Source organism: Cornus florida, unplaced genomic scaffold (genome assembly GCF_030987335.1).
Source record: "Cornus florida cultivar Cherokee Brave unplaced genomic scaffold, ASM3098733v1 CherokeeBrave_3.0.0_Hap2_Chr03, whole genome shotgun sequence".
Lineage (NCBI taxonomy): Eukaryota > Viridiplantae > Streptophyta > Magnoliopsida > Cornales > Cornaceae > Cornus > Cornus florida.
The window spans coordinates 53,467,653-53,480,511 of record NW_026775573.1 but is presented as its reverse complement, the minus strand read 5'-3'; the positions used below and the strand labels follow the sequence as shown (position 1 = coordinate 53,480,511).

At 36.1% G+C, this 12,859-nt stretch overlaps 1 protein-coding gene across 1 annotated transcript; it reads right to left on the bottom strand.

Moving 5' to 3' along the window:
* Window positions 1-8,375: 8,375 nt before the first annotated feature.
* Window positions 8,376-11,496, bottom strand: LOC132301615 (receptor-like protein 56). The gene is made up of 2 exons (XM_059798855.1): window positions 11,310-11,496; window positions 8,376-8,959 (listed from the first exon to the last, which is right to left on the bottom strand). The coding sequence occupies exons 1-2, from the start codon at window positions 11,494-11,496 to the stop codon at window positions 8,376-8,378; spliced, it is 771 nt and encodes a 256-aa protein (XP_059654838.1).
* Window positions 11,497-12,859: the final 1,363 nt, after the last annotated feature.

Sequence of the window (12,859 nt, the reverse complement as noted above, 5' to 3'; positions counted from 1 at the left end):
GACACATCAAGAAATATTGCAGGCAATTGAAGAAAGAAAACAAGAATGAGAAAGGGAAGGGAACGAAGAATGGAGATAACAAAAATGGTGATGACAGAGTTGCTACCACCACTCCTGCAGACTTCCTCATTGTTTATGATGATGAGATGATAAATGTTGCATACCATGAGACTAGTTGGGTGATTGACAGTGGTGCCTCCATTCATGCTACATCTCGGAAGGATTTCTTTACATCTTATAAATCTGGTGATTTTGGAATAGTAAAGATGGGCAACGATGGCTTGGTTAAAGTTATTGGAATTGGGGATGTGTACCTGAAGATGAATAATGGCACGAGGTTAGATGTGAAGCATATTCCTGACATTCGCTTGAATTTAATTTCTGCAGGTAAACTTGATGATGAAGGGTATTGCAACACTTTCAGTGATGGCCAGTGGAAGCTCACTAGGGGTGCTATGGTTGTGGCTCGAGGTATGAAGCACTCTGTACTGTACGTTCTGCAAACAAAGATCTCCAACGACATTGTTAATGCGATGGAGGATAATGATACAACAGAATTGTGGCACAAGAGACTGGCTCACATGAGTGAGATAGGATTAGCTCTACTAGGAAAGAAAAGTTTACTATGTGGACTGAAAAGTACACTTCTGAAAAGGTGTACTCATTGTTTGTCAGGGAAGCAGAGCAGAGTCTCCTTCAAGAATTCCTCTCATTCAAGAAAGTCAGAAATACTGGATTTGGTACATTCAGATGTGTGTGGCCTTATGAAGACGAGAACACTTGGTGGGTCTAGATACTTTGTGACCTTCATAGATGACTATTCAAGGAAGTTATGGGTATATACCTTGAATTCAAAAGACCAAGTGTTGGCAGCGTTCAAGCAATTCCAAGCCCTAGTTGAGAGACAGACTGGGAAGAAACTGAGATGTATTCATTCTGATAATGGCGGAGAGTATTCTGGTCCTTTTGATGAGTATTGTAGACAACAGGGTATCCGGCATCAAAAGACAACTCCAAAAACTCCTCAGTTGAATGGCGTAGCAGAAAGGATAAACAGGACACTGGTTGAGAGAGTGAGATGTTTGCTATCACAAGCCCAATTGCCAATTTTTTTTTGGGGGGAGGCATTGAGCACAGTTGTTCATGTGTTGAATCTTACACCCTGTGTTCCTCTACAGTTTGATGTGCCAGACCGAGTTTGGACAGGTAAGGATGTATCCTATAATCATTTGCGGGTTTTTGGGTGCAAAACATTTGTGCATATTCCAAAAGATGAAAGGTCCAAACTTGATGTGAAAACGCGACAGTGTATATTCCTTGGCTATAGCCAAGATGAGTTTGGGTACAAGCTTTATGATCCAGTTAAGAAGAAAATTGTGAGAAGCAGAGATGTCGTGTTTGTAGAAGATCAGACGATTTAGGATATTGAGAAAGCAGGGAAATCTATGTCTCAACAAGGTGATATTTTGACTGATATGGATCCAGCTCCTCTGAAGAATCTGTCATCTCAGGTTGAGAATGATGGTCAGGATGACCACCAGTGTATAGGTGATGTGGATGTTCCCTTATAGGTTCAGGGAGATGTTGAGACTGATGAGCAGTTGACAGCGCCAGAGATTCCACCAGTGATTCCATCCAGGAAGTCTGTCAGAGACCGACGTCCTTCCACTCGGTATTCAGCAGAGCAGTATGTGTTATTGACTGAAGGGGGAGAGCCCCAGTGTTTTACAGAAGCCATAGAAGATGAACAAAAGACAGAGTGGGTTGAGGCCATGCAAAATGAGATGCAATTATTGCATGATAACTACACATTTGAGTTAGTGAAGCTACCTAAAGGAAAAAAAGTTTTGGAAAACAAGTGGATTTACAGGAAGAAGCAAAATGAGTTATCTTCACGGCTACGGTACAAAGCTAGATTGGTTGTCAAAGGGTTCGGTCAGAGAAAAGGTATTAACTTTGATGAGATCTTCTCTCCAGTCGTAAAGATGTCATTGATCCGTATAGCACTCGGCCTAGCAGCTAGTCTTGACTTGGAAGTTGAGCAAATGGATGTGAAAACTGCATTTCTTCATGGTGATTTGGAGGAAGAGATTTATATGAAGCAGCTAGAGGGTTTCAAAGTGACAGGGAAAGAGAATTATGTGTGCAAGCTAAAGAAAAGCCTATATGGTTTGAAACAAGCACCGAGATAGTGGTATAAGAAGTTTGAGTCTGTTATGGGGGAGCAAGGTTACAAGAAGACAACTTCTGATCACTGTGTATTTGTTAAAAAATTCTCTGATGATGATTTTATTATTCTACTGCTTTATGTGGATGACATGTTGATTGTTGGCAGGAATGTTTCAAGGATTGACCAGTTGAAGAAGCAATTGAGTAAGTCATTTGCTATGAAGGATTTGGGGCCAGCAAAGAAAATTCTTGGCATAAGAATCAGTCGTGATAGGAGTGCCAAGAAGTTATATTTGTCACAGGAGGAGTACATTAAAAAAGTGCTTCAGAGGTTCAATATGGACAACACTAAAGTGGTTAGCTCTCCTCTTACTACCCACTTCAGACTGAGTACAAAGCAATGTCCTTCTACAGATAAGGAAAAGGAAGACATGGAAAAAGTTCCTTACGCCTCAGCAGTATGAAGTTTGATGTATGCAATGATTTGCATAAGACCAATATAGTCCATGCAGTTGGTGTAGTTAGCCGATTCTTGTCAAATCCGGGAAGAGAACATTGGAATGCAATGAAGTGGATCATGAGATATCTTCGAGGCACTTCCAGTTTGAGACTTGGTTTGGGAAATGGACAACCATTGTTAGTTGGCTACACAGATGCAGATATGGCAGGGGATGTGGATACTCGTAGGTCTACTTCGGCTTATTTGATCACTTTTGTAGATGGGGCTGTAGGTTGGCAATCGAGACTTCAGAAGTGTATTACTCTTTCTACGACAGAGGCAGAGTTTATTGCAGCAACGGAAGCGACTAAAGAGTTCCTATGGGCAAAGAAGTTCTTGAGAGAACTTGGTTTCAAGTAGCAGAGGTATATGTTGTTTTGTAAAAGCCAGAGTGCTATTCATCTTGCTAAGAATTCCAGTTTCCATGCAAGATCTAAGCACATTGATGTACGATACCATTGGATCAGAGATGCGTTGAACAATAAGTTACTTGAACTTGAGAAGGTTCACACTGATGATAATGGCTCTGATATGTTGACAAAGACATTACCAAGAGAGAAGCTTGAAGTTTGTTGTTCGATCGCCGGGATGGCGATTCCCTCCACATAGTCAGAAAGGGGGAGATTTGTTGGGTTTATTTCCTTTTATATGGAGGAAAGCCCAAGTGGGTTTTATTAAAATCCCAAAGCCCAGCCTTTAGGGAAAAGAAAACCCTAAGGAAGTTAGTATAAAAAGAGAGAGAGGTTAGCTGCAAGTGAAAGAACAAAGAGAAGAAAAACGCAGGTTTTTAAACGTCCGATCCCGCTTCATCCGTGGTCCGATCAAGCTGAAATTTGGAGGAGAGGTTCACGACCCAGTGACGCACAATCTGAACGGTGGAGATCAGATTTTGAGCTCGGAAATAGTGATTCGTGCCCATAAACAGTAACCGGATTTTGGTAGAAAAACGCAGGTTTTTCTATTCTGCCCAGATTTCATCAAACGTCCGATCCTACTTCGTCCGTGGTCCGATCAAGCTGAAATTTGGAGGAGAGGTTCACAACTCAATGATTAAAATCTGAACGGTGAAGATCTGATTTTGAGCTCAGGAACAGTGATTCGTGCCCGTGAACAGTAACCGGGTTTTGGTATTTTTCTCTCCAATTCTCTTTGTTTTTTGCCAAGATTGTTGCTATCTTGATGAGATGTTTTGTAGTCTCTAATTGCGATTAGGGAAGACTTTGTGTACCCATTATTTGGTTGATAGTGGAGATTTTAACTGGACTAGGTCCCGTGATTTTTCTTCCTCACACTGGGAAGTTTTCCACGTAAAAAATTGCTTGTATTCTTGTGGGTTGGTGTGATTGATTTGTTCTCTATTATTTTTCAGTACATATAAAAGTAGAGATATACTATATTTGCTTACATATAGGGAGAAGAATTATTCCGCTGTGTTTGTTTATTGTCATCTTTCCCAATAATAACACTGAGATGTATATAAATGTATAGATAATAAATGCAGATATGAATGTATGTATATTAGGGTTTCGGCGGAAGGAGAATCAAAAGTTAACTTTTGAAATTGAGGATGATGGTGAACAGAAAAACGCAATGCTTTCCACTACCAAGTGGGTAGTACCCAACTCTCTCTCTCTCCTTCGACCGGAAGAAACTCTTTTTCAATTTGAGTCCTGAATTTTGAAAATTTTCCTTTCAACTAAATACTTTATTTTGAGAAATTTATTTGTTTTTTATTATTATTTTTTATTAATGATACAAATTTTGATTTTTTTTTTTTTTTTTTTTTTTTTTTTTTTTTTTTTTTTTGAGTCTAAAATATAGCATATAACAAAAGAGTCCTTTCCAAAGTTGATAATAATTGAGTTTCTCTATTGTTTAGAGTATCTTCAATGGCATCTCTAAAATTTGGATCTCCAAATTTGATGTCATCATTTTTCAATACCTCTATCAATATTTTCAGGAGACATGTATTTTACTCTTTAAATTTTAAGTGTACTCCAATGTTATGTTTTTGCTTTCTAAAATTTGAAATATTTTAAAAATTTTCATAAATTATTTTTTATTTTTATTTTTTTTTCCTGACTGCTATAAGGGCTACATCATACAAAAAATTATTAAGCAATACAATATTTATTATGAATTAAAAATTTAAAACAATACAATACTATATATATATATATATAATTATTTAAATATATAATTTTAATCGGATCGAATCGGATCAACATAATCCATATCCGATTTGTTAAGCTAATGGATTATCGGATTCGGATCGTAATCGAGTTATCGGATTTTTTGTTCAATCCATATCCGACAATCGGATCGGATCCGGATCTGGATTTGCTCCATTGGCAAGTCTATATAGCACAATCATATACAATAATTTTTTTCTTATTTAAAAAGCACTTATCTTTTTCTTTTCCTTTTTTACTTTATTTTTTGCCCAAAAATACGTTTAAGTCATTATTTATGTCAGTCAAACAGTTGTCCAAAAAAACCCAAAAAACAGGCTTTTGGAATATTTTTTCCAACTAAACATGCTCTTAACCCAATTCTAGGCTAAGGGCTACAGTGATTTTGGGCTTAAAACAATTTTAAAAAATTTTGGAGGCTTGGGCTTACGCTTACCCAAGGCCGGCCCTGGCCCAAGGAGGTCACCTAGGGCCTCAAATTTTGCAGGCCCATGGATGATGGGCCAAAAAATAAAAAGGACAAATTCGTGCAGACGACACTCCTTGTGCTATCCTCGCCTCCATTCTCGTTCTTAAGCTTGGTGCAACACTGCAACACTGAACTCTCATTCTCTCACTTCAAGATTCAAAACCCATATAAGACCGACGATTGTAGTAGCAGCAGCAGCAGAAGACGGTATGTGTTATTTGTTTCTCTCTCTAAATGCTATTTCACTTCTGATTTTCTCTCTCGAGCTCCTGCAAAGCATCATTTGAACATTAAGCATGATTGATTATGATCATGATTGTGACAATAACAGCAAAATACATACTATTTCTTGTTTCATTTTACTTGTCCCTTAAAGAATCTAGGGTCGGCTCTGGTTCAGTTTACTTACAATAGTTCCCGAAAACTCATAAAACTATTTTTAGGAGATTAAAAAAGTGAACCTTTTTTTTAATTGAGTTTTCAACAACCGTCAACTAACTCAGAAATTAGTTTTCAAAGAAATAGTCAACTAAACACATAAAACAAAATTCCGTTTTATAAAAACTGAAACAAAAAAAAACCGTACCTTCTTATCCCCCTCTTGAAAATCCAGAGTAATATTATTATCTATTGGAAAATTTTCAATACTTACGAATATTTTTTAAATGATGCAATTTGTAACTTTGTGAACTTTAGGACAACGAAAAATTAAGGGGGACAAGTATTTTTAGAGGGGAGTACGTAAGATATATATACATAGAGACACACAAAGTTTGATTATTATTATTATTGTTACTATTATTATTATTATTATTATTTATCCAGCACAATGTTTGATCCTAGCAGCTTAATAAAAGCACGAATAAAGTGAGATTAGGATTCAGGATCCAAGACTAATATTAATGACATGAGCCCACTTTAGGAGGAGCTACTGAGCCATATGTATATGATCATGAATGCCTTGTATTCTGAGGTGGTTTGACCTTTGATGTCTTTTTTGATATTCTCTTATTTTTTTTTTTCAACATATTTTAATATATTATATGTGCTTTATACTTTATGTCTTTATGTTTAGCAAATTAACAGTTAGTATTTGATTTTTGATTTAATATATATCTTTTCTTTTTCCTTTTTTTTTTTTTTTTTTTTTTGGCCGGGCAAACACGAGAAACTGCATATTATTACTTATAACCAAAAGGACAAGCAGGTAGAGCAAAAAATAAACACTCCATATTACAAGAAACCCATAACTGAACGCATGATGACCTAATAAAATACTGAAAAGCCCACAGGAGCATGAACATGGATTGGACTTCAGGCCAGCCAAACAAACCCATGTAAGAGGAGGCCCACCCACAAGAACCAGAAGCTTCGCTCGGACCCACCTCTGCACACCCAACGTGAACCAAACGCCAATAGAACGATGTCAGCACAATGCAATAATCGTGTTTGGCAATGCATTTTTTATTCAAATTAGCAGTTAGTAATTTAAATCAAATTCTTTCTTGTTTGGCAATACATAATTAAGATCTCTTCAGGTTATTTCCCTTGAACCTGAATCAAATCATTGCATATTGAGGTATTTATATTTTCTTTTAGCAAAACAATTTTTTTATTTTTATTTTTATTTTTTTAAAGTTTAGTTTTATATTGATTGTGGTTGTTATTTAGATTTCATTATACTTACAAGAAAAATTGAATTTGGGCATAAATTTTTTTTTTAAAAAAATAAAAAATAAATAAAAAGAGAAAAAGAATTGATTGAGTCTCAAAAAGAAGCTATTTATAAGTTTATTTAGGAGCAATACACAAAACAAATAGTTTAGTTGAAGATTTGGTGAATAAAGAACATACGAATGAGAATTCAAATGAAAAAAATCTAAATGAACATGGAGATTTAATGAATAAAGATCATAAAAATGAGAATCAAAATGAAGAAAATGTGAATGAACATAAAGATTTGGTAAATGAAGAACATATGAATGAGAATGATAATGTTCCTTTGAACATTAATGATTCAGGAAATTGGAAAAAGATTTATAAAAAATTGAGAGATATAATAGTTAAAAGAGGCCTTACAAGATATGCTAAACTTGAAGATTTTCTCAAGGATTCAAAAAAATAGACATTTATGTTCTATATATTACATTCGACGCTTGTCAAACGGTAAAAAATATGATAGGAGATGACTAATCTATTCAAGTTCTTTCGATAAGTCTTTTGCTTTTATTGTAAGTTGTTTAAATATGGCGAAAAATTCATTTGGCAAATAAAGGAGTCAAAGACTATAAAAATCTTAGTGACAAGCTTAAAAGTCATGAGACTAGCCATGAACACATTGTTAACACGAGTAGTTGGATTAATTGGAAATTAGATTATGAAAAAATGCAACATTCGATAAAAGTGTGGAAGAACAAATCAACAAAGACAGATAATATTGGAGGCAAGTATTACTAAGAATAATAAATGTTGTGAAAACTCTTACTAAAAATAGTTTTGCATTCCGTGGGGACAATGAGAAACTTTATGAAGAAAATAATCGAAACTTTTTAAACATAATGAAAGAGCACATTCGTCGAATTCAAGATAAAGAAATTCATTATCATTATCACAAAATTCAAAATGAATTTATTCTTCGGATATTAGATGAAATCAAATGTGTAATCATTAAAAGGGTTTTAGAAGCAAAATAATTATCAGTTATTCTTGATTGTACTCCGGATGCAAGTCATTAAGAGAAAATGTTACTTATATTAAGATGTGTAAATGTTTTAGCAAGTCCAATAAATGTAGAAGAGTTATTTTTAGGATTTTTAAAGGTGGATGATACATCACGGTAAGGGTTTTTTGATGAACTTGTAGATGCTTAATTTGAAAGATCTTGAACTTGATATCGGTGATGTTAGAGAACAAGGGTATAAATTTTCTATGGCCAGAACAACCATCTGTCCCTTTAAACGCAAGAATTATCAAGAACTAATAAGAAAAAATTTGGAAGGAAGGAAAATTAATTTTTTTGGAAAGTTTTTTTTTTAGACACATATATCTAATTATCTTCCCGACAAAATACCTCTCCAAAATTGTTCCGAACAAAGTAGAAGCAAGAAGTGACACACACCTCAATTAGATGAATCCATGCCCGCCTCCAGTAGGGATTGATGTAAAAAACAACAACAATCCCTAAGAAAATAGTGATGTAGGACACTGTGAAGCGCACATAGAAAGATTCCATGTCCATGAAGCCATAATCCACTTCACTGCTATTCATGATGACTCCCGGTGGTTTAATGGCGGTGCAAGTTCTTGAAACTGGTGGTCCACAAAGAAGTGGATTTCCGATGTAGCTACTGTTATCAGGAGAATTTGTACTCCGTGGTATGCTGCCCGATAGGTTATTGTATGACACATTGAACAAAGCTAGAAAGTGTAGGTCAGTAAGCTGTGAAGGGATTTTCCCACTCAGGTTGTTGAAGGAGAGGTCTAAGCTCTCTATGCTATCCAGGTCTGAAAACGATGTTGGGATGGTTCCACATAGGCCATTGTGAGACAAGTTAAGCGATTGGATTGGGCCTAGGTTCCCAAGTTTATGTGGTATGTGGCCAGTCAATTTGTTGCAGGAAAGATCAATTGCTGCAAAAGAGTTGAAGATTGATTCCCTCGTAAAAACGGATCGTTCCTTTTATTGTGAACCTTATGTGTGTATTTGGACTACGAAATTTAGTTGAATCTTCCAATCGGTTTTGACTGATTTTTGATATCATTTTCGGATCACCCGAGAGTAACATTGTGAACTGTAAATGTGGAATTACTCTGGGATTAAACCACGGTATAGCTTTCCGAGGTGATCCAAGAAAACTGATGTCACTCAAACAAGGAGGAATACGACCAGAAAAGTTATTATCAGAAAGATCAATCAAACTCAAATTAGACAAGCGGCATAAATTGATAGGGAATAATACTTTATTTTTTATAAACTACAGCTTTTAATGAAATCTATGCTCATCGTCAATATGATATATGTCCCAATTGTTTACCTTAGAAGGCAAAGCAAATGAGTTTTACAAAGAGAGAAGAATATACAGAAAACTGGGTCCAGTGAAAGTTAGGTCCAAAACAAAAGATCCATCCTGGAAGAACCCGGCTATAACAAAACCCAAGCACAAGGCCCAACTCCAAAACCATAACTACGTCATCTAATTAAACCTCCAGATGCATAGGATATCTATTCTTCTTAGATAGACTTCCGTCATTGCACTCGATTTATTCATTTGAGTGCAGAAAGTTTTGGGAAAAAAAAAGGCTGAATTAAGTTCTGTTCTCAGCAAAAAAGACAACCTTATGCCAAGCTAGAAAGCAACGAAACTTCACCTAAGAATGTCACGGTGGCGTTGGACACTCGAACACATTTATGGACACGGCTAGAAGTATCCTGAAATTTAAATATTTTATTTTTTTTCTTGGACACGATTGAAAAACGACATCGACACGGCAATAACATGTTTTTAACACTTTCAAGACACGGCGGAGTGATTGTGTAATTGATCTTTTTTTTAAACAAAAAAACGAACGGGATTTAATACAAATTAAAATATATTATGAGTTAATTAGAAAAATAATATAAAATTTATGAAATAATAAATATCTAATTTTAAACTCCAAATTAGTGACTTTTATTCATGTATGGATAAAATGACTAAAAATAAAGTTTTTATTATATATAAGCATGGACCCATGCTTCATAAATGCCAAGTAATAATAATGGATAACTTAACCAAAGGATTAGTGACCCAGTGGTACTGGATCCTTACTTTTCAAACGGAAATCAAGAGTTCAAGCGTCCATGAAAGTAAGAATGCGTGAATACCAACTGAAAAAAAAAAGAGTAACTTATGCCTGATCGTCACCGGAATTTTTATAAAAATTATTATTTTTATCTTTTGAAACCCTCATTTGTTGATAGTTTTTTAACAGTAAAAAAAATATTGAATGCGACAAGGTCCGGTTCACACATGCACTTTCTACCATTGCTACATCTAATGGCTGTTGGATTAGTTAAAATATAATAACAATAATAATACTCTTTCATAAATTTACAACTTCTCTCTAGAACCCAGCAAAAAAGAGTACAAATGATGAAGAGTTTAACCGCGCCAATAGGCCCACTTCATTCAAATGATCTTCTATTTCTTAAAGTCATAAACACCATCAAACGCATAAAGACCTGACCCCCCAAAAATCACAAACTTGGGCCACCACCATACAATCACTCCAAGCCTCAAGTAAGCCTTTGGAAGACTTGCGCATAACTCACTTAACCCCAAACAAGCCCAAAAACAAAACCCAACAATCACGAGCCATTGGACAATGCAAAAGAATTTGATCAACTTTTTGCTTGCACATGCAACAACAACAATTGACTGCCACCTGTCTCCTCCGTTTTAAGTTATCTTGGGTAATATCTTCCCTAGCAAAAAAGTCCAAATAAAGAAAGCCACTTGAGAGGAGCCTTAAAGCGGCAAATAATCCGCTGGAGCATTCATAGGACACCTATAAAAAGACCGAACCTCGAAACAACGGGAAGAAGGAACCCACACCCCAAGAATCAGAACCTTCCCCAGCAACAATCACAAAAAAGTTGGCTTGCACATTGAAAAAATAGGTACGAGAGATTGACCAACTCATGCACCCTTCCCCCTCTCCCTTTTCCTCCTCTCCTTTCGTCCTCATTAATATCCTTTCTGCCACTCATTCCTTTCTTTACCAGAAAAACAACCCAGCCACCATGATCATCCCCCATTCCTCTCACCCATGTAATATCTTGGGTAATATCTTCCCTAGCAAAAAGGTCCAAATAAAGAAAGCCACCTTGAGAGGAGCCTTAAAGCGCCAAATAATCTGCTGGAGCATCCGTAAGACACCTATAAAAAGATCGAACCTCAAAACAACTAGAAGAAGGAACCCACACCCCAAGAATCAGAACCTTCCCCAGCAACAATCACAAAAATGTTGGCTTGCACATTGAAAAATAGGTACGAGAGATTGACCAACTCATGCACCCTTCCCTCTCTCCCTTTTCCTCCTCTCCTCTCGTCCTCATTAATATCCTTTCTGCCACTCATTCCTTTCTTTACCAGAAAAACAACCCAGCCACCATGATCATCCCCCATTCCTCTCACCCATGTCACCCAACCTTACAAGAAGCAAAGGAAGTACCAATCACACCACAGAAAAACTTCAAACTTTTCTTAAAAATACAAACAAATATCCACAACCAAAGATGCTGCTCAGTACGTATAACGTAAAAGAACTATCATCTTCATCTAGAAGAGTACATATTGCCAATAAATGGCAGCAAAAAATTATAGACTTCGAGTTAAGTTGGAAGAATAAAAGAATGTTACTAAACATGACGATTTCCCCAAGTCAAATGGCTAATGGACTTGGCAAGGCTAGCCAATCTCAAGATCAATTACAAAATATCATTTCCAGCCATAAACCCCAGCTAGCCTCTCTCCATAGTAGCTCAACCCTTCCTCCACCCATTAACAGTAACCCTACAAATTCAAATTTGAATTGACCAGTCATATCAGACAACAAACACAACTTTTCCAACTTTAGAGATATCCTTACTGCGGCAACAGCCAAAAGTAGAGCTTTGAAAATAACCTAAATCAATCATATCCACCTCACCAATCGAAGCCACCTCACTTCCCATCACTTACAACCACCAACTAGCATTGCCTCTAACCCATGAAACTGAACAAGCACCAAGGGAGTGGTCAGAAATAGCCAGTAGCAGCTCTCAAAAATGGACCTTTAAGAATTCAAACTAGTTGCTCAAGAACTCCCTTGTTAACTTGGAAGGGATATAATTGAAAAAGGAATACAGTACTAGCAAATTTATCTAGTGAGTTATTTTGTCATCAAAAAGTTAAAAGGATGCCAACCCAACACTGCATTGGTTTAGGTCAAGTTCCATAACATTCTACTCTGATTTTGGACTGTAATAGGATTAAGTTACTTAGAAAGTGCAGTTCAAAAACCACTGAATGTTGTGCAAGTTACAAAAAACATATAAAAGATTAAGTTTGCTAGAACAAGTGTGGAACTTGATATGAAACAAAAATTGGCGTACAACATCAAAGTCAAAACAATGGAAGCAAGTTTAAGCATTAGAGTAAAATATCAAAGACTTACCAAATTTTGCTCCACTTGCAAGTGCATAAGTCACTCAAATGCCTCATGCCCTGTCCAAGGTTAGGATAAGAAGGGGAAATGCCTCATGTAACCAACCCCAACAACAAACACCTAGTCCAAATAATGAACAATAATAATAAGAAAAAAAATCTAACAAGCACAACCATTCCTTAGAACATTCACCAAACAACCCAAACTCCAATCATTGCCCATTAAGCTATTACTCCCCATACCACCACCATCAACCGAGTAATTTCACCTCCAAATCAAATTAACCATCACTCTTTGTTGCAAATCTCCTTAACAATTGATCATCCTATAACAACAATCTCA